Here is a 27575-nt window from a genome sequence, read left to right on the forward strand (position 1 = left end):
CTGAGCTCGGCGGCCCGGGAGCGAGCGAGGCCGCGCGTGGCCGCGGCCGCCCTCCCCTCGCGTGCCCTCCCCGTCCCCCCGCCCCTCGGCCTCGGGCTGAGGCTGCGGCCACACGCCCGGCGCCCTGGTCCCGGCCGCCGCCGCCGCCGCCCTCCCTCCTCCCCCGCCTCTTCCGTTTCTCGAGGGAAAGGCTGCAGCCTCCTGCTCGGCCCGCATCCCCGGTAGTTGGTTTTCCTCCTTACGCCACCCGCCCTGTCCCCCGCCACCACCCTCGTCCTCCTCGGATCTGAGTCCCCGGCCGGGTGAGCGGCGCGCACCCATCGCTTCTCCGGAGCGGAGGTGAGTACATCGCGGCCCGAGGCGCCTCGCTTCTGCGCCCCGGCCTGTGGCCTGGGAGGTCCTGTGTCCCCGCGGCGCGGCTGCCCCCCCGCCAGGCCCTGTCCGCCCCGGCACCGCCGCTGCCACCGGCAGGGCGGACAAGCTCGCGGGTCGCTCGGCCCCCTCGGCTCTGCAGAAACGACCCGAAAAAAAAAAAAAAAAAACGGGGTGGGAAGAAAGTAGCAAACAACTTAAATAATTATTAGCACTTGTAGGTCGAAGAAGTTGACCTGACGGTTGTCGAGAGCAGTGGCCCGGGTACAACGGGTAGAGGGCGTAGCTGTCAGGTGTCCCCTGGTGACAGCGTTTGCTTTGAGAGATGCTTGTAAGTGTCGATCGCCGCTGGCTGCCTTTAGCGACCTACTTGATGAACATAAACTAAGCAGGGTTGGACTATAGTTAGAAAAATCTTTACCTCCTTGCTTTTAGTTTTCTCTGCATTTTGAAAGGCGGTTTTGTGAGACGTGCATAGGTAGTTGTTGTGACCAGAGTAGTAGGTGGGAAAAAAAAATAGTTAACCTGGTTTGGCCGAATCATGTAGAGAGTTAAAGACAGACAGTATGGAAGAAAATCCTTAAATTATTTAGTACATCCATGAAAAACGCTTATAAACAATCACAGTACGTATTTTGGAGGTTTCCGGGTTTAAAGCTAATTTTAAGTATTGAATAAGCAGAACTTTAACCACTATGTAAATGATGCTCACTTCAAAAGAACAGTGGATTAAGGCTGTATGGATAGACCACTTGAGTGCATCCCATGTGTAGAATAAACTATTTTTTGGCTCTTTTCCTGTGATCTCTAGCTTTGAAGCCAAAGAAGTTGATAAGGATCAGCCCAGCTCAGCCTGATAATAGTCTAATGATGAATATAATCCATGAGCTACTATTGACTGATGAATTAGCTAAGAGATCTCATCCTTACCTTTTAAAATAGAAAATATAAGTAAAAAATAAAGGCAATGGAAAAGTTTTTTTTTTTTTTCAGTGCAGTAAGAAGGTAGAACCTTCTTTACTTTTTAAAATTTTTGTGGATTTTTATACTATTTTTGAAGTTAGTTTTTAGTCATGAAGAGGGTTATATAAAGTTGCACTACACTTTTTGCATATGTTGGGTCTCAGAGGCTTTCACTCTAAAATATGGTGCTTTGGCATGCTGGAATAAAGAAGCAGACTCAAAGTCTCTCTGGCTTCCTCAACCCCTGTCTCTCAATCCTCTTTCTCCAAAGCACAAGATGAAGCTGTTCTCTGGTCTGAGTTAAGTTCAAACTGGCTAAAGAAGACAACAATTACCTCTGATCCTTTCCCCGAGTTTTCAATAACTTAACTCATATCACAAGAAGGAAGCCTTAAGTCTGTCAACACACCTGGACAGACTTTTGTCACAGATCATTGTCTTCTATTTCAATCACATGCAGTATTTTGCAGACAATCATCTACCAGTCATTGTCTGCTCTGCGGGCCAAACAGACTTTGTCCCAGGCCATTGTATGTTCTTTGGGCCCCCTAAAAGCCATTTGCTCCCATACCCCCCATCTTCCCTTTCCCTATGAAGAGGGGTATATAAGCATCTGTTCCTCATTGGGTTTGGGCAGTTATTCTGTGGTTCCCCTGGGCTATGCATGTTCAAATAAAGTTTGTTATGCCTTTTCTTTCTATTAATCTGAATTTGTCAGTAATTTTTAGTGAACCTTCAGGGGTAAAGAGGAAGTTTTTCTTTGGCCTCTACACATAGAATAGCTACCATTTCTTTTCATGCTTTTGGACTAAATCACTGCTTGCTTGGAACTTGCAGCTTAGACTCATGCCCTTTTATGTGAAATGTCTTATTACAGCTTTAAATTATATTTATACTTGTAGTAGTCCTGAAAAAAACTGAAAAAATAATTTCCTATTTGATACAGAAGGCCCATGAAACAAAAATTATAAAGGTAATTCATTATACTTATTTCCCCTTTTATTTCTTTTAACCATTAGAAAATATCTTACACTATTTCATGTTAAAACAGAAATTGCTTAAAATATAATTGTCACATAAAGTGATTAATGAAAACAAATGTCTTCATTTTAAATGTGAGAATGGTATGTATGAGAACTTTTTCCAGATGTGAGTCCTTATAAATGTCCTTATAAATATAGTACTTTTGAGTCTTGCAATGACACTAATAAAATTCTTTACCTTGATGTTTTTGTTTGGCTTAGAGTTTAGAAGTAAAAGCTTTGCCTCCCATTTCCCATTATTAGGGTTGAGTAGTGTTTCCCAAACTTGCCTGATTTTTAAAATTACCTAGGGTGGTGGGCTAGTGGGGGGGATACCAGTGGTTTAAAAAGATTCCCAGGTTGCAACTTAGAATGTCTTGAATCAGAATTTCTCAGGGAAAAGAGATACTTAAAATAGGCAAAAATGATAGAATTTTAAAAGGGTTAAAAAAACAAAAAAAAATAGGCAAGTTTGGGAAACATAGGTGGGAAATGACTGTTGGAATGAACAGCTGACATAACCTATCAGGATTACTTTACATTGTTCTTAAATGGAAGCTATGATTTTATTAATATGATGATGTCACTCATTTAGGACATCTGAAACTTTTACATCTTTTTGTAGTCAAGCTTCTGTTGGTTGAATTTATCAAAAATATTATTGCACATTTAGTCTCTGTCATGTAGTATGCAATGTTAATCTAGTTCTTTATTGTTGTATGAACATTTTATTAATAGATGTTTAATGCAGATTACTGTAATTAGTAATCCACAGCAAAATATTGTGCCTGATAATTTCTCTCTCATGCAACAGATCTATTTGTTACCTCTTCTGTGTTCCTGATGAAATATAGGGAAGACAAGTATGTAAATTTGAATAAATTATTTGTAGCTTTAATTAAAATGACTCCCCAACCCCATCCAAAAAAGAAAAAGAAACTCTACCTGGCCATGAAACACTGTCAATTATATATAAAAACAAATTAACAAAATAGGGTATTACATATCTATAAAATAATTTGTCAAGATAAATGATCACAATAGAAAGTATCAGAATTTATTTTCCTTTTATTTCCTTCTCTTTACATTATTTTTCTTTCTTGGTTTTTTTTAGGGGTGAGGGAGTATTTGCTTGCTTGTTTTTATTCTTAATTCACCAAATATTTAGAATCTCCTAAATTAATTATCCAAGTTTAAGTTAATTTAAATGTTTGCTAACTTTACCAATAGATATTTAAATGTTCACTTTACATAGTGACAATGGTAGGTTTCCCTCAATGCAAATGAGTTATGATTAATATCAAAGGAGTTAAGTTCAAATGACCAAAGAAAATTGTTCTTTTAGTATTGTTTAAGGAAAACATAACTTAGTCAAAGTGATGCCTTAGTTTTTCATTGTCAGCAGCATTTTAGATGAGGATTTGATCTTCCAAGCTCTACAAAATCCTTCTAGTTAATTCCTGGGAATTTGAAAGAATCACATATAATCAAGTATAATCCCACTTTGATCTGAGCATAACGAAAGGTCTGTTTTTAAAATATGGCTGATTATAAGCCTCATGAATAGCAAAGAAGAGAAGAAGTAAAAATAAAGAATCAGATCAAGAAGACAAGTATTAACCAGCTTAGACGCTTGTCTATGGTTGCAGAATCAGCGAGAATGCAGGAGTATTTTAGTACATTTATATATTAGTGTGACTTTAATGAGCCATTTATAGCTTTTTAGTACTTTGAACTTTTCAAGTAAAAGATACTACTGTATAAATATTCTTTTATCAGTTTATGTTCCTTTAAAGATAAATGTTAGATTCAGTATTGCTTTGTTCATCGTTTTGTAAATATCTTTTAAAAATAAACATTTGCGGGCAGGCCCCGTGGCTCACTCAGGAGAGTGCAGCGCTGGTAGCGCCGAGACTGCGGGTTCCGATCCTATATAGGGATGGCCGGTGCGCTCACTGGCTGAGCGTGGTGTGGACCACACGGTGCCGGGGGTTGCGATCCCCTAACCGGTCAGAAAATAAATGAATAAATAAAATAAACATTTGCTTCTACAAAGTGGAAGAGTAAATAGAATGCAAAGGGTTATGCTGCTAAACCCAGTCTGCCAAAATGATGCACAGCATGATCTTCGACCTCTGCTTTCTTACTATGAAATTCAGGGAATGTGTTTTAGATGAAATAATTTATTTATCATTGCCAAAATAATTAATAATAACCATCTTCTAAAAAGTTCTGTAAAGAACTCCTTTGAATGATGTTTTCCCATAGCTGTAATACTAAAATCTGCATAATGAGTAATCCTTTACAGATTAATTTTGGTGCAAAAAAATCCTTTTAAACATGTTTATCTCTAATGGAATGATAATCAGTCAACTTATAGAACTCCCACTGTGCGTCATGGGGAGATGGAATGTGCATCCTGCTCTCAAGGCATTTACAGCCTCCAGAGAACCGTGGTACCCTAAGGGGTGACTAGGTGGGGAGCTTTAGGACTCATAATGTTCATTTAACTCCTTCATCCACACCCAAACCACTCTATATAAAAATAAAATCTAAGTATTGAAAACCAGTATGAGGGCCAGCCCGTGGCTCACTTGGGACAGTGTGGTGCTAACACCAAGGCCACGGTTCAGATCCCTATATAGCTATGGCCAGTTAGCTCACCTGGGAGAGCGTGGTGCTGACAACACCAAGTCAAGGGTTAAGATCCCCTTACCAGTCATCTTTAAAAAAAAAAAAAAGAAAGAAAACCAGTGTGGGGGGGAAAAAAAAAACCAGTGTGATTGCTGTGCAAAATCAACTTCAAGACAAATATCCTAGTGCCCTTCTTTAAACCTAATTTTTATACCCCTACCTCAACCTTTCTTTTTTTTCCCTTCAATCAACAAATATTTATTATGCCCTTATTAGGTAGGTGATAAGTATCAAAAGCTTTTGAAATGTGCATTTCTTTGAACCTGTATTTTTTTTCTGTGTTTTTCTTAATTTAAAAACAATGTGGCCAAAAATAGATATAAAACATCAAATTTACCATTTCAACCATTTTCAAGTACACAGTGCAGTGGCATTAAGAACATTCACGCTGTCATGCAACCATCACCACTATTCATCTACAGAACTTTTTCATCATGCCAATCTAAAACTCCGTGCCCATTGAACAGCAACTCCCCATACCCCTCTCGCCCCAGCCCCTGGTAACCACCATTCTACTTTCTGTCTCTGTGAATTTGACTATTCTAGATACCTCATGTAAGTGGGATCATACAATATTTGTCCTTTTGAGTCTGACTTATTTTACTTAGCATAACGTCCTCAAGGTTCATCCATATTGTAGCATATGTCAGAATTTCATTCCTTTTTAAGGCTGAATACCATTCCCCAACCTCTTTTATATGGAAAACAGGGAAGTTTTGAACTGGAACAGACCATAGAAATCATCCCATCCAATCTCTCTGCCCCTTCTTTTCCTTTCCTTTTTTACGCTTACAAAAATAAAGAAAACAAGTCACTGAGAGCTTGAGTTAGGCAGCCAAGATTATGCACCTGGTTGGTTAATGGCAAAGCAGAGCCTAAGAACCAGCCTTTCTGTAGCCTAAACAAGGGTTCATTGTACCACACACCCTCAATGCCCATATAGGCAATAAAAGGCAGTTGGTACCTCCAGTAAGTGTTGCAAGAGTTCAGAAGGAAATAACCTAGGGATCTTCCTTAATGACTGAAAAATGTTACATTCAAAAGGAAATGTTCAAAACCTGAGGATAAAGAACACTCTAGATTCTGATTAACAGTTATGAGAACTATAAATAACATTCTAGTGGAAAAGATTATTTCTACAAGCCACAACATTTTGTCTTTTTTTTCCTGCCCTGAATTGTGCTTTACATTTATATTTTTTTAAAAATTAATTCTTTCCTGTAGTTAAGATAATTACACCGAATGTGCTTCTATTTTTTATGTCCTATCTGATTTCAGATTTTATTTGTGACACTATGGTTGTTCTAAAAATATCTCTTAGCATACAAAAGTTTAGGCATATAATTGGAACACAGCAGATAGAAAAATATCTAAATGAATAAAGTTTTTATTTAATGAAAATGTTTCCAGCTATGGGAAAGAGAGTAAAAAAAAAAAGGCCACTATCAAATTTTAAAGTATTTCTAATGGAATTTTGGTTTCTGTTGGTTATAACAATATCTGAAAGTAGGTAATTTATCAGGAAACAAAATTTATTTCTTACAGTTTGGAGGCTGGTAAGCCCAAGGTAAGTCCAGGGGACACATTTGGTGAGGGCCTTCTTCTTGGTGGGAACTCTGCAGAGTCCCCTGGTATTCAGGGTGTCACATGGTGAGAATGGGCTGAACAAGAGAGCTCACCTGCTCACTCACTCTCCTTGGAAAGCCATCAGAACCACGTCCATGACCACCCATTCAACCATCAACCCATACTCCATGAATGGGTCAATCCATTCACAAGGGCAGTGTCCTCACAATCTAATCACCTTAAAGATCCCACCTTTCAGAAACTATAATAGGACTCCCCACCCTTTTTACACTGTTAATGGAAATCAAGTTTCCAAGACATGAATTTTTGGGGGGACACACTTAACCCACAGCAACTACTTTTTTGTAATTTTCAAATGAGTTCTGGGAAGTCTTTGAAGTGCATCTTTACCCAAGTGCTGTGCTAACATAGTACACTTATTATGTAGATCACCTTGCGTGTGTTTTTTTTTCTTCCCAGCATTTAATCTTTGTTACAAAAAGGCAATGTAAGTTGGCACAATGTAAGACTGTCCTTTGTTGCAGTAGCCGTGAGACTCACTGCTGTGCTCCTAGGTGACCAGTAAAGGACAGAACTAATTGTTGCACTTGGTGTTTCCTTAAGTTGCAGGACAGAAATCAGCTAAGGGTCCCTCCCTTTTCTCACCCCAGATCTACTGAATCAGTATCTACAGGGGAAAAGTCCAAAAATCTATAAAATATAAGTGTCCCAATTAATTCTTGATCTTACTAATTTGGAAAATGCTGCTTTAGCACAAGCTCCTATTTACAAGCCACCAGAACAATATCTGAGAACAGGGGACAACTTTGTAGCCTATTGCTTTGAGCAGCATCAGTGAGCAAAAACGTAGGCTAGAGTTCATTAGCAGCCTCCACAGAGCTAGTACAGGGAGCTGAGATAGACTGACCAGTTTAGAAATAGTGTGAACGTCAACATTATCTGAAGATTAGGGAGGACGGAGAGGGAAATGTTAGGGTTAAACAGGTGGGTTTACATATCCCGTATTTAATATCTTTTCTCACAAAACCAAATTAAACTTGCTATTTTGGGTGATTCAATCAATTAAATTAATCTTGTCAAAGATAGGTCACCTCTAGATTAGAGAGTATGATTTTAGATTCTGATTTGGAGCTCAGAAAACGTGGTTCAGTTGCTAGTCATTCGGCTACAGCTTTGGTTTGTTTTTGTAAATGAATACAAAACATATGTAGACTTTTATATAAATAAATATGGGCCCATGTGCCTAATGGCACCTGGATAATGCTGATAACATCCAAGTACAGTAAACAGTATGTCAAGGATTTATTCTGTATTTACAAAACTAAGAGGAAATTCATCAGCCAACATTTATTGAACACCTCTAAAGTATGTGCTAAGAGCCATAAGAAACCGCAGGCATCTAAATATCTTGCCAGACAGAGCATAGACGAGTAAACCGATGTACAGTGTGTTGGAGGGCTGGGATAGAGCTGTGGCCCGTCTGCCTTCTCCCATGGCCCCCGTGCCTGAGATGAAGGAGGGGTCGGGAATGGCTCCTGGAGGAGCCAAGAGTTGAAGTGATTCTCCTTCTACAGATACATTTAAAAACAAAACAAAACAAAACAAAACTTTATTGACATACATACGTTAAAGTATGGAATTTCTCAGCTTAATGAGTTTCCATGAAGTCAACACACATTTGTAACTATCACTCAGTAACTATCACATTGCCAGTACCTAAAAGCCCCCTTCACATTCCCCATCAATAATCCCTCCTCTTCCCCAAAGATAACGACCATTGTGACTTTTAACACTATAAGCTGTTTTTGCCTGGTTTTGAACTTCAGATAAATTAAATTGCACAACATTTGTCTTTTGTGTCTGACTCCATTCACTTGACAGTATGTTTTTGTGAGATGTATCCATGTTGTTGTCTATTGCGATAGTTCATTCATTTTCACTGCTGTATAGTATTTTGTTATGTGAATATGCCACAGTTTATTCTCTTTTATCATTGATGGTTATTTGGGTTATTACCAGTGTGATATTATTACAAATAATGCTGCTCACGAATAATCTTGTATATGTCTTTTAAAACATATATGCATGAATTTCTGTTAGGTATATGTCTACAAAAGAAATTGCTGGGTTTTATGTTATGCTTATATTCAACAAATTATAAATTGTTTTCCGAAATGGTTGTACTAATTTCATTCATGCCAGCAGACTATAAGTGTTCCCATTGCTCCATATCCTCACCAAAACTTGAAATTTTCAGTCTTTTGAATTTTAGCTATTCCACTGATATATAGAGGTATCTTGTTGAAATTTTTAAAATTTTATTTATTTATTTATTTTGTGGAGCAGCTGGCGAATAAGGGAAATCAAATCCTTGACCTTGGTGTTACAAGGCCACGCTGTAACCAACTGAGCTAACCAGACAGCCATTGTTGAAATTTTAAGTTGCATTTTCTTGATTACTGATAAGTTAGACTGTCCTTCCATATGTTTATTGGCCATTTAGATATCCTCTTTTGTGAAGTGCCCTTTCAAGTTTCTTGCTATTGAACTGATTCTGAGAGTGTGAGTGGGGCATTAGGTAGAGAAAGCAGGAAGAAAGGCACGTCAGCCAGAGGGAGCAGCATGTGCAAATTTATCGTCTTCCCAGAACATGAGAGTAAAAGGATAGAAAGTGGAATATCTATCACCTATTAAAAGGCTAAACCTTATCAGAACTTATGAAGTCATGAGAGCAATATCACACAGATCAAAGTAAAATAACACCAAAAACGTACCAGCAGTCCCATATTGGAACATTTGACAGTCAAATAGCTTCAAATTGCTATTCCTCAGAGGAGGAGTGAAGGACTGAATTCAGGATATGTGTGACGGGGCTGGGGTGGAGTCAGTGTGTATAGCAGGTGAAAATGTGTGGGCTCTGTAGAAGTACTGGATTATCTGCAGGAAGAAAGGAATGTCTACGGACATATTTTGTATCACTTGCCTCTTCATTAGAGAGCAGCTCTGTTTTGTTGGGAGCCCTTATCTATGTCATCACACTTCTGTCATGGTACACAACAAAAGCCCTGGTACAACCAGGCTCTTCACACAAGAACGAACTCCCTTGGCCCTAGAATCCTGACAAAATATCCCCTTTGACAGAAAGATGGCTCTCTCAAGCAATTCACGGAAGGTCTGCCATGGTACCAGAGTAGTCTCACAGCCTTTACGAGCCAAAGTTTCCACCTGGCTGCCCAGAAACGGAAGCAATCAGATTTGGCCTACATAAAGGAACTTTATTCTGGGTTGTTCAGAGAATTACAAGTAGTTCCCAGGCTTTTGGATTTAATAGACTAGTAAATTTTCAGGAAACGTTCCAGTGACCCATGTAAACTTGCCAACCACTTATTTTCTCAAGTGAGGACATGTAACCATGGTTTCTATGAGGTTGTATTTAATAGCCATAACAGTTACTTATTATCTATTATATGCAAGGCTCTGTACTGGGTACTTTTGCAGAAATATCTCATTTGATCTTCATGACATCACTGCAAGGTAAGTATTATCTTCATATTACAGATGAGGAGAAAGGCTCAGAGAGGGTAAGTAAATTACCTGATGCCACACAGTTAGTGGCAGAGCTAGGTTTTGAACCCAGGTGATTCCAAAGCCTGGCTCTTTCCCACTGTACTGTTCATCACATCTGAAATATGTATAAATTATTTAGATATGATTTTTAAACCTCTAGTGTTCTGATGAGATGATAGAATGGCTAGAAATTAGAATTTTGTCTTTGTAGAGAGGTTTGGGTTTCCAAGAAAAGTCTTAAGAACCTTTTCCTTTTCTGATCTACTTCAATTTTTTCAATATTTCTCCAACTGGACTTGGAAATCCCACAAAAGCTAAAGAGACTCTAACTCTATCTGACATTGTGACACAACTTTATGTTAACATATAGATATACATTTGCTTTGAGATGGTGAGAAATGAAACCTCTTTAAGCCCATTTTGCTGAAATGTTACTTGTAATGGGTTGTTACAAAACGAGGCTTAGGAGGGGTTATTTCAGTGCTCACTGCATCATTAATGATTTGGTTGTTAACGAGAGCAGCCCCTAGTGGGAAACATTGCTGTATAGTATTCAACTTATTGGGAAAGAAATATGGAAGAAAACCCTATCCTATTTTTACTGTTTGGCCAGAAAACAAAAGACAAAGGAATAAATTGTGTTGGTGTTTGCTAAGATTACCAAGATCTCTCTCTTTTAGGAGAGGTGTTATGGGCTGAGCTGTGTTCCCACAAAATTCATGTGTTCAAGCTGCAGCCCCCAATACTTCAGAATGTGACTGTATTTGGAAATAAAACCTTTAAAGGTTACATGAAGTCATATGGGTGGGTCTTAATCCGATGTGACTGGTGTCTCTATAAGAAGAGGGAGAGACACCAGAGGTTCATGCCCACAGAGGAAAGGCCAGGTAAGGACACAGTTAGGAAGGGCCGTATGCAAGCCACAGAGCAAAACCTCAGGAGAAACCAAACTTGCTGACACCCTGATCTTGGACTTCCAGCCTTCAGAACTGTGAGAAAGTAAATTTCCCAGTTTAAGCTAACCAGTCTTAAACAACAAACTAATATGAAAATAATTAGATGTTAGGCCTGAGTGGAGCCCCTGTAGCCCTGCACCACCGATGCCATGACAACCAATTAAGAGTGACATCAATGGAATGTGATGGATAAGCTTTTACTACCCACGGGATACTTTACAGTGAGGCTGAGGATCAGCTGAGGAAAAGGTTTTTCTGAGAGAAAAAGGGAAGTCAAGTGTCAACTAAATAATGATTTATAATGATCAAACTAGTGATAGATATTAGCTAGGTATGTGTTTACTTTTTGCTGTACCGTACTCCCCGCTTATCCTCAGGGGGTACATTCCAAGACCCCGGGTAGATGCCTGAGACCTTGAATAAACCAAACCCTATACTATGTTTTCTCCTATACATACATACCTATGATAAAGTTTAAGTTATAACTTAGGCATAAGAGATTAACGATAATAAAATAGAGCAATTATAACAATATCTGTAATAAAATTTATGTCAATGTGGTGGTCCCTTTCTCTCTCTCAAAATATCTTATTGTAGTGTTCTCACCCTCCTTTCTCTTGTGATGAAGAAGGGATGAAGGGGGAAAGTGGGACGGTGTGAGATTTCATCACACTACTGAGAACAGCATGCAATTTAAAACTTATGAATTGTTTATTTCTGGAATTTTCCATTTAATATTTTTGGACCTCAGTTGGCCATGGGTAACTGAAACCACAGAAAGTGAAACTGCAGAAAAGGGGGGGATTACTGTATGATAATAGTTTTCTTTATGATTATTACCCAATAATTACTAATTTCCCTTATTTTAACAGCTAACAATGTATGAAAAAAATTTTATTAGCTAGAGTACTGGTTAACAGTGTGGTCTTTTGCCAGCTCGCCTAGGCTTGAATCTTGCCCTGCCACGTCCTAGCTGTGTGATTTTAGGCACATTACTTAACCGCCTTATGCAGCAATTTCTTCATCTGTAAAATGGAGATAATAGTACCTACTTCCTAGAGTTGCGCAAGAATTAAATGAGTTAATATATGTAATGTGCTTAGAAGGATGCCTGCCATATAGTGTCTAGTAAATTTAGCTGTTATTATTTCAACTTTGGCCTATCTCTGCATATGAATAACTGATAGCAGAACCATTGTACCTACGTAGTTCCACAAAAATACCTGCCACCAAGTGCCAGCTACCCCTAAAATGGCCAGCATAGTGGTAAAGAAGAATAAACAGCCTGGAGAAGAGGAGCTATTAAATCTCAGTGTTTAGAGTCATCCAGGATGCTGACAAAAAGGCAGATTCTTAAGCCCTTCCTGTCCCTAGAGATTCCGATTCACTAACTTTTGGGGGTAGAGCCAGGAATCTGTCTTTTTAGCAGGTATGTTGTATAATTCTGATACAGGAAGATCTCAGAACACCCATTGAGAAATACTAATCAAAAGTAATTTCTTCTATAGTGAAGGCTATTAAATTATGGTAAATGTCACAACTTACTAGTCATAAGTCTATAATAATTTTTATTTAAAGCATAATGTTTAAATAAAACTAACTTAGGTGAGTAATGGGTATGTAAATTTACTTTTAAAAATCACCTGAAAGATCATTTCCATGAGTGTTAATAAGAGGTACTGATCAAACTGAAGAAATTCTGTATTGGATGTATTCTGTCAATTTTTCTATAGACAGATGATCTCAAGTTGAGCCATTCAAGGTTAGCATGAATTGTCTGTTGCTCCCCTCAGGGTTGTGGCCTGTCAACGTGAACTGGGTTAAGGATAGATGAAGAGATATATAAGGAAGCAACTTAGTGAGTAGCACAGAGAATGGCGATTTGACTTGTTTGGAGGAAATGGTCTGTTCAGCCAGAGAGTAGTAGGTTAGCTGTGCAAATTAACTAGAAAGTCTTGCATGTAGGCTGTGGGAGATTCATTTTTAGAGAGCTAGGGCCCTGGAGAAAGGGAAATAGCTGAAGAAGTGCTGGATTCATTAGGATGGCTGGAGAAAGTGTAGTCTCAACCTGAAACTGGGAGACTTAACCTGGAGCTCGACAAATTACAACAGTGATGCCTAGTGTAAAGCTACATGACTACACCAGTTATCCAGTAAGGCAAACCGTAACCAAAGCCAAAATGTTTCATTAGTTTAGTTATACTAAGTTTCTGTTTATATTTTCAGGGCTAAGGCTCAGACCCTCAAACCCATTGTACAGACTGGGTCACCAGACCCCTCACACGCAGGTCCATGCTAGGTAATTGGGAAAGATCCTGGGAGCCGTTGGCAGACGACAGAAGCTCAGTCTTCAGCAGTAGCAGTAGCAGCAGCAACAGCAGCAGCAATAGCCTCCAGCAGCAGTAATGGCCTCCTCGTGGCCCCCCCCCAGGCATCCCTGGGGGGGCCGGGGCATGGATCAGAGCCACTCATCCTTTATACTTAAGTCATAAGCCAGGACACCTGGGTGCACATGTACAATTACATTAGACAATAACCAAGGAACTCCTGGGCACATGATGGAGTTTGGATGTGTTGTCCGCTCCAAAACTCATGTGGAAATCCGATCCCCAATGTGGTAGTGTTGGAAACTGATTGAGTCATGGGGGCAGATCCCTCATGAATGGATTAATGCTCTCCCCAGGGTATGGGGGATTAATGAGTGAGTTCTCCCTCTATTAGTTCCTGCAAGAGCTGGTTGTTTAAAAAGACCCTGGCACCTCCTCTCATCATGTGATCTGCTTGTACCTGCCACTTTCCGCCATGAGTAGAAGCAGCCTGAGGCCCATGCCGGAAGCAACTGTCCCAGAATCATAAGCCAAATAAACCTCTTTTCCTTATAAATTACCCAGTCTCAGGTAGTTCTGTTATAGCAACACAAAACAGACTAAAACAGTGCATGTGCTTATTTACATCAAATGCTCGGCAAGATTCTGAACATCTGAGGGGCCCTGACCGTTTTTCTATATTTTCCTAACACCTAGGATCAGAACAAAGAGTGATTAAAGTGGAACTCTGGGATAACTTTGGAACTGAAAATCCTGATTATTGTGTTAGAAAGAATACCTAAAATCTGCATACCTTTTAATTACAAGGCTGTAGTTTATAGCTGATAGTTTTTTTCCCATTGGTCAAGTTGCTGTGTTCACTAAGCAGCAACTGCTCAGGTGAGGTGAGAATGATCATTACTGAAGAAATAAAGATCAGGTCCAAAGAGGAGAAACTTCACATACCTGGAGCAGCTGTGCAGAAGCACATTGGTGTAAGGTGACAAGCTTCTTGTATAAGGGGAGGGAGTGGTGGTGGTTCCTGGAACTTGTAGACTATGTGAGTATTTCCTTTGAGTGTTCTTAGGGCATTATAAAGAAATTGTCTTGGTTCTCAAATAGTGTAGTGGGTAATTTCAGAAAAAGAAATTAATTGGTTTTTAAAAAGTTGAGTAAAATAGACAATACTGACATTCTTTATCTTGAGAGCTTTCAAATTGGACTTAAAATCTTCATGCTACTTTTAAGATAAAAAGCTTAGATTCCGTTGGTTCATTGATTCTTTTCCCTTCATTTATAATAAGTGCAGAACATTTACTAAGAATTCAAAATTATGGTTACTGAATTTATACTCTTGGGGCTTGTGTATCATACTGATATATGTATGTATCTCTGTGTGTGTATATTTTATTTATGGAATATATGCCATAAATTATTTCTAAGTCAAAGTGTCTCAGCTTTATTAATGCAACTGTTTTTCTTAATGTTTAAGTTCAAGTCAACTAAAGTAAATCTTCCAACATATCATTCACCCCTGAAAGAAAAGGCATTTGAGTAGGCAGGTGTTTTGTTTAAATTTTAACTACATCCTCTCTACCACCTGGAAGCTTTTTGTGTTATTACCATAGTCCTGTTTCATTTGGACAATTGTCTTGAGGAGTTGAAGAATTCTTGTAACTTCATGTTTAATTGCCCAAAGGTATTTTAAAATGTCATTTCTTATTATAGAAACACCATATATTTACTATAGAATATTTGAAAATTATAGGGAAGCATAATGAAATAAAGTCATCCACAATTCTACTATCCAGCAATAACTATACCATGAAAACATCACCTATTAGCCTCCCCCGGCCACTACACAAATCGGTAACATATTGTCACACTATACATGGTCATAGGTTGTTTTCTTCCATTTAACAGTGTAGTGTTAATATATTTCCATATTATTAAATATTATTTGAAAACATGTTAATGATCACATAGTATTTTCTTACGTTTTACTAATGTTTAAGATTACTTTAAACTTTTTGCTACTGTAAATAATATTAATCCTCCTTGTGCAGAAATATTTAACTCAACTTTGATTTTCTTAATGCAAATTAAGGAGATTGGAGTTACTAACTAAAAAGGCAGTGACATCTATAGGTATCTTGATACATTTTTGTCGAATTGCCCTCTGGAAACCTACTTGTTTGCACACACCTTAGCAAAGTATCAGCTCCTGTTTCACCATACCTCCTCCACTGTTAACTTTAAAACATGTATGATGTGTTAAATAATAGTGAAAGAGAATGTCTCATTTTTATTCCCGTTTTTTTTATTACATTTGAGGTTGGACATACATTATCATGGTGGTTGATCCATAATCTTGAGAACTTTTTTTTTTTGCAGCTGGCCAGTACAGGGATCGAACCCTGGACCTTGGCATTATCAGCACCATGCTCTAACCAACTGAACTAACCAGCCAGCCCCAAGAATAAATATATATTTTTTTGTTGAAACATAATTGATTGTACCTATTTGTGGAGTACCAAATTGAATATCAATACCTGTGTGCAGTGTGATGCTCAAATCAGAATAATTAGTATATTCATCATTACACAATTTAATCAATTTTGTGACCCTTTACCAATTTCTTGCTACTCCCTCTACCCCTTTCCCACCTCTGTTGACCTCAGAAGAACATATTTTTTTTTAGCAAACTTGCTTAAGACAAACTACCCTGTGACAGTTCACATGGACTCCATTGCATTGGCATCTTTATAGTTGTATTAATTCTCAGCCTCCTAGAATTCACTAAGGGAGCTTCTTATAATGAAGGAAACTGTTTATTATGATAATAAAGAGCCCAGGCTTCTTCATAAGACCAATTCCAAGCCCTGCCGTTTAGTCTTATGTAACCCTAAAGAGGTTACTTAACCTAAGTTTCAGTTTCCTTGACTGTAAAACAGAGCTGATACTCCTTGCAATAATTCTCACAATAATGAGAAGGGAATTATTCAAGCTTTCAATAGAAAGTAGCCACTATTAATAAGCGAAAAATGTTTCTCTCCTAATTGCAAGATAGACCCAATAGATATATTAAGGTACAACACTCAGAAGCCAGAACTTTGCAAGTCCCAACAAGTTGCATGTTTCACTTTGTTTTATTATTTAAACTTTTACCCAGTAGAGGAGCAGCAGCACAGATAGAGACACTTTTTTTTTTTTTTTTTTTTTTAATGAGGTGGTGGGAGGAGGAGGGCGGTGGGTGGGAGATGGCCTGGGCTCCTAGCCCAAGAATTGCCTCAGAGTATTGCAGGACACAACAGTGCTTGCTGGTCTGGTATTTAGTACTTTAGAAAGTTGCCTCAAAACCAAAAGCATAAATCCTCTCCCATTTCTCCCTTCTTCCCATAGGGTGAAAGGAAAAGCACTGTTTCAGTACTGTCACTAAGCCTATGTGATCATTCTAAGGTCATTACAAGAATTTGGCTTTCCTTTAACATGTGCTTGTATCTCCACCTAACTACCTAACGATTTATAAATATAATGTAGATTCTTTTTCAAAGAGTAGTCTTTCACTGAGAACTCAATTCTTTGTATAATGGATTTTTGAGAGTGAACATTTTTTCAAGATTTTTTTAAAGTTTCACATTTTAGCTTGTATCTATAGTCTTCCACAGTGAGAATGTGAATATGATCTATACTAGCTGTTCAGCCAAGATGACCAATTTGACTGCCAGATGGGTTGTTAGTAATGCCAGAGGCACCCTGACATCACTCTCTGAACTGCTTTCTCTTTCACATTCTTGTGCTTTCCCAGCTGACAGCCCACAGGGTGGGTGCCGATTCCACCAGCAGCTGCAACTGAAAAGCAAGGTTCAGAAATGTCAGATATCCTCCGGGAGCTGCTCCGTGTCTCTGAGAAAGCTGCCAACATTGCCCGGGCATGCAGGCAGCAGGAAACCCTCTTCCAGCTGCTGATCGAAGAAAAGAAAGAGGGAGAAAAGAATAAGAAGTTTGCAGTTGATTTCAAGACCCTGGCTGATGTTCTGGTACAGGAAGTTATAAAACAGAATATGGAAAACAAGGTAATTGCAAAATATTTGCCCCTGTGGCTTTTTACTCCTCATAGAATAACATGTCTTTTACTACTCCACCCCTCTGCCCCAGAATACTAGCACCTTTGATTCAAATAAACATCTTGGGGGGGGTTCCCCCCTTGTTTTGATTACAATATTAATAAAATGTTTATTGCAGAAGATTTTTAAAATACATAAAAGCAATTAAGAAAAAAGTTACAGTTCTAACACCTACAGATAAATATTTTGGTATATAACTTTTCATTTATTAATGAGTTTCTTTTTAATAAATAATACATGTTCTCTGAAAAATAAGCAAAAATAAGAATCTATTTAACCCCTCCAGTAGAGGAAAACCATAGGAATTGTTTGCTAAATATTGTTAGAACATTTTCCTTCTGTGTGTATGTGTGTGCATGACATAATTTATTTCAACAGAAATGAGAGCATACTGTTTCGTAATCTGGTTTTTTCTCAACTTGATCACAATATTAAGTTTAACCTTGACTTAATCATTTATCTAATGGTTGCCTTGGTTATGGGCTTGTAACTGGAGATTTAGTTTTACTTTATTCTAGTAGAAAAACCATATTTATAACAATGATTGTGATTCTAAGCATCATGAGCTGACTGGGGAAAAAACTGTATTCCTAAGTGGTAATGATAATACTAGCAAACATTTATTGATACTTACTCTGTGCCAGGCACTGTTCTAGAGGCTTTAAATATATTAATTTATTATACTCTTATTATAATTTTATGGGGTAAGAATTATTATTACAATGTAGTGGTTGGAAAAAGGGAGACACAGAGAGGTTAAGTAACTTGCCTAAGGCTACACAGCCAGTGAATGGCAGGGCCAGCTTCTGAACACAGGCAAACTGACACCAGAGTCTGTGTTCTTTGCAATACTATGTTGCCTTTTACATGATAATCTAATAATATATATTTTTTAGGTTTGGGAGCAAGAATTATAAAATATTGGAATAGTTTCTATGAAATTCTCAGAATATTGGGAATCATTCAGAATCATTTAAGTGAAATCTTGAGTACAGGCAGAAGAGAATAAATGACTTCATGAAATCTCTACAAACTATACTGTTTCATGCCCTATAATATCTGGTTGTAATAAACTAAATGAAGCAAGATTATTTTTTTGTTACTGATCAAGATGGTTGGGTGCAAGGGATGGCTGAGCAACTGGGTTAGAAATGTATCAACATTTATTTTTACAGGCTAATATTTGCCTGAAAGCATTATAACAAGTTCAGGCAATTGTTCATTCATGAAGTAAATGCCAGAACTTATGAGCAAATAAATGATACTCCATTTTGGCTATATTAAGTGTCTTTATTTCATGACTTTTTTGTCCTGTAACCTCAGAAACTGGTCTTTAAGCAAGCTTAGGAGACTGAGCTTCAGTCCCTGATGAATGGGCAGGTTGCCAGCCTTTGTTGATTTGTACTGTTCTGCAAAAGAGGGGAAAAAATAACAAGTGGTGTGGGCATTATTAAAGCTAATGGCCATCTGCAAATGACTGAGTGCATGTATTTGAAGCATTTCCTTGCTTTTGTTCCTTAAGAACATCATGCATATCATAATTCAGCACATGTTTTGAGAAGAATTACTTTTGCTACAGAAAGGATCAGAGGCAAAATATATCTGAAAGCTTCCTGATTACACAGAGATGAGAGAAGTTTCTTGACTCCATTTATTCACTCTATATTGATGTGTAAATTATTGGACAATAAGATATTTCCCTTTTCTCTATATCACCTTCCTAGCCTGAACTTATCGTTGACTGGTATAGGAAGCACACCTGGAAATGAAAACCAACTCTAATGTTATCGTCTAATCCCTTCTTTCCAGTATCAAGTAATAATTTTATGTACTGGATCAACAATACTAATTCATATAAGCGACTAGGGTGCTGTTTAAGAGTAACAGTTAAAATACCCCCTTTGCAAACATTCTAGTTCTATGGTCCTTAACTAGAAGATTGAAGTTTCTAGAGGCACTTCTGCAAACTGAACAGGACATGAGGAAAGCAGACCTCTACCATAATTTGGACTTTTTAGAGGGGCAAAAGAACAGGAAAATATTAGAAAACTAAGCACTGAACCAAACTGACTTCATTTTTTATACTTGGATTGGTTTCTACAATTGGAAACCAATTGTAGATCTGAATTTTGGATCTAATTGTGCCCTTTAATTTGAAATATAAGATAGAAATCTGTTCAGAATTGAACATGTGTGTGAGTTTTTGTTTTTGTTTTTGTCACACTCTGAATCATTCAGTTTCCAGGCTTGGGAAAAAAAATTTTCGGAGAAGAATCCAATGAGTTTACCAATGATTTGGGTAAGTGTAAGAATCTTAATGTGCTTTTGTAACTTAATTACCATATGGTATTCCAATCTCCAGTTTACACCATGAAATAAATGGATGTTCGGAAGCCTTTCAGTGTAAACAACATAATATATTTTAATGTTAAGCTTCATTCAATCTCTGCCTCAGAATATCATGCCATTTAAGTTACAGAGATAGAGAGATGTGATATCTTAGAATAATTTAGCAAGTTTATGTACCATTTTAGATATAAATCTATAGCATTTAAATGATTCTGACTTAACCTTTGGGAAAACTGCATGGCCCTTTGGGAATCTAATGGAAGTTATAGATGTTCCCAGAAAGGTGCACATCTACACAGTTGTGCAGACAATTTCAGGTCTTAGGTTTAAACCCATTCATGAACCCCTGGGGAGTCCATGGACCCTTGGCCGAGAGAGTAGAGGAGGCCTTGTCCCTGAAATACCATGTGACGTTGAGCAAATCACCTCATCATTTCTCCGGGTTTCAGAACCAAAGGGAGTTGGTTAACTAAGGGTTCCTTTCAGTACCAAGTTTTAAGTCTCACTTAGTTTCTCTACTTAGTTTCCTGTGGGCCAAATTCTCCTTTGGTGGACTTCCATGTCCCTTTGTGGTATAGAGGGAAATATCACAATCTCTGATTCTTTTCAGAGAAACAATTTTTTTTTTTAGTTTGTTTGGATTTTTTTGGTTGTTCGTTGAATGGCAGAAAACTAAAATAGTGAACTTAAAACACTGATCATGTGACAAATAGTTACGTATCTGGAAGCACATTTACAAAGGAGAAAAATGAGTTTCTGGATTAACTCTGGAATTTTTAGTCTCCTTCATTAACTGTGTATTAAGATAAAGTTAGTTCTAGGACACTCAGTAAGAAGAGAGAAATCTCATTTAAACTACTGAAGATTAAAAATAACTTGTGATTAACTCATAAGAAATCCTACATTCAAAATCCTACATTTGATTACTTCATAAACACTTATTTTCATACTTTATTATCCTAAAATTATAGGGACAAAAAGGCATTCCACTTCCATTTTCCTGTTTGTTGGAAGGACAGAGAAATGTGGAGAGGGGCAGAGGATGACGTGAGCGCAGGCAGGACCAGATCCCAGGAAGGAGTCTGGGTTTCCTTCTAAGTGTGGTGGGAATTCACTGGCAAATTGTAAGTGAAGGAGTGATAGGATTTGTTTTGTTTCCTTGAGCAAGTCCATGACTTTTACTGAGCCCAAAGTAGGTGCTCAGTAAGTGGCAGTATTTAGCATTATTATTTCCCAGCTTTAACCATCGAATTTAATTTGAATTCAACTTAACTAAATTTAATTAAATATCTCTTGATTCAGAGTCATTATTGTGATAGATTCATACTGTGCTTCCCAAACTTTACTGATCATGTAATCACCTCAGGATTTTGTTAAAATTCAGTAAAATTCAATGTGTTTTGGCTGGGATGGGGCCTGAGGTTCTGAATTTCTAACTCTACGGTGATACAGGTGCTGCTGGTCCTTGGAAAAGATTGGGTAGCTAGGAGTACTTGTCTACGCACCTAAAAAGCCCCAAAGTGCCATGCTTTCTTAATTTTTATTTATTTATTTATTTTTGTTGTTGTTGTTTGTTTTTTATTTTTATTTTTATTTTATTTTATTTTTTTAAATTTTATTTTGTCGATATACATTGTGGCTGATTACTGCTCCCCATTAATTTTTTTTTTTAAAACAGTTTTTTGTTTTCTCCATTGCCGTCACTTCTTTTTGCTACTGATTTGCCTATTTTTACCAGCCTCTTCCCTCAGTTCTATTGGGGGCTGGAAACCACATTAACCAAGGGCCTAAGAAGCATATTTAAAGTGGTGGTAAAGCACCTGAACTTGGTATCTTCTGGTTGAATTTGGAGAAGCAGCTTTGCTTATAATCCTGATTCTCAGTGGGTTTCACAGAGGAGAGCTGTATGTATGTCACTTAGAGTCATCCAATTTTACTACATTTAAAGATTAGTATACTTCATCTTATATTATTTAGCATAAGCAATTTTTAGTTAACAGTCGTATTACAGAAGGAGATAGAAGCACATCAGTGTAGAACTTCCATTCTTTTCAATAACATCTTCAGACATGAACAGAATGACCTGTGTGTGTTAAAAGGCAAAAAACAAAAATAAGATTAATTATCAAGGATTCAAAGATTTTTTTATTTTTTCCAGATTTATTGAGGTATAATTGACAAATACAATTGTATATACATACAATATGATATTTTGATATATGTATACATTGTGAAATGATTTCCACAATAAAGCTAATAAACATATCCATCACCTCACATAGTTTTTTGGGGTTTTTTTTCTTTTTTTTTGGTTTTTTTGTTTTGTTTTTTTAGTGATACTCACATCAGGATAATTACTATATTATTACACAATGTAATCATTTTTGAGGCCCTTTACCAAGGATTCAAAGACTATTAACCAGTCTATAAGCCCCCTTAAATTGGACACAAAATTGTGCCCGGGTGGACATTTTTCTGAGAAGTTCTTTTGATTCCTGGAGCCCACCTCTCACTATTCAGACTAACGGCATGAGTGGCCACTGGGCATCTGTGATTCGATGAAGCCCCCAGGTGACTCTGGCAGTCAGCCAGGTTTAGGGACCACTGGTGTATCCATACTGCCCCCGCCCCATCTAAATGCACAGCTTTTGCTGCCCCTGTCGCCCCCTCACTCTTTCTTCACTGAAACTCTTGAAGTATAATGGCTTTTAGTTTGTCTTTACTCTAGGAGAAAAGATTACTTTGAGACTGTGTTCAACAGAGGAAGAAACAGTAGAGCTTCTTAGCAAAGTCCTTAATGGTAACAAGTTGGCATCTGAAGCATTAGCCAAGGTCGTTCATCAGGATGTTGCCTTTACTGACCCAACTCTGGATTCAATAGAGATCAACATTCCACAGGACATTCTGGGAATTTGGGTGGATCCCATAGGTAAGTGTAGGGACATTATTTTTGCTTTCGTTTATTTGTTCTTGTTTGCAATCCTTTTTTTTGTTTGTTTTTGTTTTTTGGTTTGAAAAAATAAAAATTATTGAGTGTAATTTAACTCTCCTAGAAGTTTTTAAAAGTTTTAAAATGATAAAGAGTTGAGGTGTATGTGTTATGTGTTGTGTTATAGATATGTGTATATATACATATAAACATACACACATAGCTATAACATTTATATAAACATGTATACACATACCTATAACAGGTGTGTGTGTATACACACACCTATGTACATACAGGCACATATACAGAGATGAATTAGCTCACCTTTAAAAGGCTTCAGAGCCAGACTGGTAAATAAGTGAGAGAATGAAGTGATAGCAGTTATGACCAATTGAGCACACATGCCATTCAAAGAGCACCCAGCTCCAGCAGATTGTTGGCATATGGGAGTATAAGCCAAATCCTCAGATTTTTAAAGAGAAACCAAAATGAAGGGTCTTTGGGGATTTTTTGGCTGGCCAGTAAGAGGATCCATACCCTTGACCCTAGTGTTACTAAAATGAAGATCGTTAAGTGAGATCTCCCAGTTTTCAACCACTGGCTACTAATTTAATTAAACAATCAAACAATCAAAAACACCAAAACAGGTTGAGCAAAGCCAGGATGAATGTGACTCCTGAGCAGTCAGTTTGTGAGACCTGTGTAAACTTCACCATTATTATTTTTTTTTTTGTCATTATCGTGGTAGAAACATAATCTATAACTCATTGTTTTAAAAATGTAGCCCATATCTTCAATGATGCTATTAATACAAAGTCCTAGGTATTAATTCGAAGAATTCCTTGCCCCCCCCCCCTTTTTTCCTTCCCACTTTTCTGGCATATTCTTACCCAGCACAACTGGGACCGTTTATTATGCTGAGCAGGAGGATCCCGCCATCCATCTCATCCTGCACGTGCATTAACACAGCATTATAGAAATGGGTTTAATCATCAGAGAATTACACAACATTCAGCCAGTGGATTACATATAGAAACCAAGGGTCTTTCCCCAAATCTTTATCACTTAATAAATTGGCATCAGTTGTGGTTTCTGAGGGACAGGGATCTCCTGTTTCTCGGCTCTATCCTGAACTGATTCTGTTATCCAGCTCTCTGGATCTTTTGCCAGGAACATCCTTAACTGTGTGTTAACTCGCTAGATGTTGGCAGTCAGCCGCTGGTATATACATGTAAGAGGAAACTTCGTTCCTTGGCTTCTTTTTCTCAGGAGCACCATTAATTCCTTCCTTTTGTGCCACCATCATTGTCTCTTCCTTCTAACGTAAGGGACCAAATAAAGAAGTAATAATAATAATCTGACAGATTCATGGAGGGAGGCTTTTCCATCTCACATTGTACTAGTCCACTGATTAGTTACAGTTCTAAAAAAAAAAAATATCCCACCAGTTATCCTGAGTTACTAGCTTTTAAATGCTTTTGACATGTGACAAATATTTGAGTGCTTATTATACACAAGGTGCTATGCTTGATGCCATGATAACTATAGACATGTCCTCTCCTTTCAAGAGTTCTCATACAGTCAGGAAAATGAAACAGGAGCAGCTTGAAAGTGAAATACGATAGGTCAAATAACAATTCAATACAAGTGACATCCAAAGGTGAAACCTGATTGGTTGCCAAATTAGAAGAGAGACATGATATAGGACAAATTTTATAGATGTATTTTTTATCTTCTACATAATCTTTACCTGAATCCAAACACATGTGCTTCATTTTCTAGATTCAACTTACCAGTATATAAAAGGTTCTGCTGACATTAAATCCATCCAAGGAATTTTCCCTTGTGGACTTCAGTGTGTCACCATTTTAATTGGTGTCTATGACATGCAGACAGGGGTGCCTCTGATGGGAGTCATCAATCAGCCTTTTGTGTCACAAGACCTAAACACCCTCAGGTAAAAGGTGAACACTTACGGTGTGTTACGGTTTTTAGACCTTCTGACCTCAGCCTCGCTTACTGTCAGGATTATCACGCTGCATGACATTCCCATGACAGGATGAGGTATTCCCACTAAAGGCTGCATGTTTGAATTAAAGTTCCTTCTATTCTCAATCCTGGATTTGGCGTAACTGTATTTGGGGCCAAGTGCATCCTGCTAGAAACTTCAAAATAAATACTATTTTGGAGAAATTATAGTTTTACATTTAGAGCATAGCAACCCTGTTCCCTGTGTCATGAACCCTCTCAAAACTGGATTAATACAGGTGATTAACACGATCTTCCAATACATTTGGTACAAGATAGATGTCATCACTGTCTAGCCAGTTGAATTTTTGTGAAATTGTAGAAGAAACTCAAAACAAAATGTAAAAATTATCCAATGAAAAGATTGGTAAGTGTGGCCAGGAATAGAAAGTAGCCGTGGGGTCTCCCTGCTTGTAAATGCCGTCAGCATCACCTCCCTTTCTGCCTCCTCCCTCCCTGCCCTTCCCGTGGACTCTTGAACAGAGCATGGAGGACAGCCAGGACACCATCTGCCTCTGATCCATGACCTGTGCTTTGAGCGTTGACTCCCGGGCATGGCAGAGTCCAAGCGGAAGTAGCAGCTTCAGCTTTTTGCTTTGTTTTTTGGTTTTTTTGGTGGCTGGCCAGTTTGGGGATCTGAACTCTTGATGTTATAACACTACACTCTAACCAACTGAGCTAACCAGCTAACCTCTAGTTTTTTACTGAAGTAGGTCATATTTTTACAGAGGACTACATATTTTTATTAAACTTTGAGTTGCTTCAGGTAAGTATTGTTTGCTCTTTAATAGTCACAAGTTTACACCTCTGGAATTTTGAAGTTTTTCCTCTACCCCTACCTTTTTCTAAACCAAAACTATATTTGTCATCTTTAAAAGGTCATTAAGAAGTTAAAAAGAATTGGCACAGCATGCAGACAAAATCATGGCCTCGAGGTGGAGGTGGCCAAAGTCATTAGTGGCACAGATTCTGGAAACCTAGGTTTGAATGCAGTGGCCTAGGTTTGAATGCAGATTCAACTCCCTGGGTGGGCCTTAGTGATTTATTTACTTTCTCTAGGCCTCTGTTTTCTCCTTTGTAAACAGAGGACATTACCAACATCGATAGTAAGTTAAGCGTTGATAAATGAAATGTTCTATTGCCAAAAATAACATTTTAAGTCCGTCTTTCTTGGTGTTAGAAGACAAAGTGGAACTAGTGAATAAGAATGAAAAGGAGTTGCCAAATGAGGAATGTTATAAGGATTGTAAAAGAGCTGCAGATTAAAAAGAGAGATTATTTATCTGTTCCTCTTTTTCCCCATTAAACTTTAAATACCAAAAGTGACAATGAAACTTTGCAGTGTTTCTAGAAGCTGGAAATCACACAAGTATATTAGCGTTTTCCTAGATTGATGTGGTGATGTGGTAGAATTGAAAGGATTGCTAACTCTGCAACAACACAGGCAGCTGCATGCATATGAATAACTTTTAAGAATGAATTAGCTGCTTGATTTCCATTTCTAAGCTTCCAGGCATTAAGACTACGTCATGGATTGTGTATTTTTCACATCATGAAGTTTGAAAGCAATATGAATAATGAAGAACAAATATGATAGTCACCTCCACCAATGGAATTTTCCTTCTACAGGTGGAAAGGACAGTGCTACTGGGGCCTTTCCTACATGGGGACCAACATCCATTCACGTCAGCTCACCATCTCCAAAAGAACCGTCAAAGAAACACAGACTGAAAACGCCAGCTCTGAGGCGGAATTCTCTCACCCTTTGTCAGCCGTCATTAGTACAAGTGAAAAGGAGTCTATCAAAGCCGCGTTGTCACGTGTATGTGGAGACCGCATATTCGGGGCAGCTGGGGCTGGTTACAAGAGCCTCTGTGTTGTCCAAGGCCTTGTGGACATTTACATCTTTTCAGAAGACACCACATTCAAGTGGGACTCTTGTGCTGCTCATGCCATCCTGAGGGCCATGGGTGGGGGAATAGCAGACTTGAAAGAATGCTTAGAAAGAAATCCAGAAACAGGGCTTGATTTGCCACAGTTGGTGTACCACGTGGAAAACGAAGGTGCTACTGGGGTCGATCGGTGGGCCAACAAGGGAGGGCTCATTGCCTACAGATCCAGGAAGCAGCTGGAGACATTCCTGAGCCTTCTCCTCCAGAACCTTGCACCTGTGCAGACACAGTCATAGATGGACTGACCTCTGTGTACACAGAAACCAAATCGTGAAACTGTTCTCATTATCTCTATCTTTTGAAGATAGCTTTGTCCTATTGATGGTTATCATTTACCTTCCTCTTCTGAGGAGCATTTTCCCATTAGGTGTTCATAATTATGTTAATGTCAATAAATTAATGAGATTCATGCAGCAATTAATTGGGGTATGAAATCCTTTCAGCAAATACTGTGCTGTTAGTGTTTATTGGAACACTTCAATAAAATATTGAAGAAAAGGGAAAAGAATCCTGCTCAATTAGTAAAACTAAACATCTAAATAAGAGAAATGTCACTGAACTATTAGGGAGATTACAGCAGGTGTTTGCTTGGGTTTTGTTTCCTTTCTTGAAAGGAAAATCTGCAGTGTTAGCCAATGGCAGAACATTTAGAACTGTGAATGGAATATTTTAGCCAAGTTCATGTACTTTCAAAAGTGTTATAAGAAGTAAAGCCTGGAG

The 27575-nt window shown here is 38.1% G+C and overlaps 1 protein-coding gene across 1 annotated transcript; it reads left to right on the forward strand.

Annotated features, from left to right (window-relative positions):
• INPP1 (inositol polyphosphate-1-phosphatase) lies at positions 1 to 27275 on the forward strand. Its single transcript, XM_063112934.1, has 6 exons — positions 1 to 339; positions 17276 to 17543; positions 19833 to 19893; positions 22672 to 22872; positions 24658 to 24832; positions 26533 to 27275. Exons 2-6 carry the CDS (start codon positions 17340 to 17342, stop codon positions 27089 to 27091), a joined length of 1200 nt encoding a protein of 399 aa, XP_062969004.1. The 5' UTR covers positions 1 to 339; positions 17276 to 17339; the 3' UTR covers positions 27092 to 27275.
• Positions 27276 to 27575: the final 300 nt, after the last annotated feature.

This window comes from Cynocephalus volans, chromosome 1, assembly GCF_027409185.1.
Source record: "Cynocephalus volans isolate mCynVol1 chromosome 1, mCynVol1.pri, whole genome shotgun sequence".
NCBI classification, from domain to species: domain Eukaryota; kingdom Metazoa; phylum Chordata; class Mammalia; order Dermoptera; family Cynocephalidae; genus Cynocephalus; species Cynocephalus volans.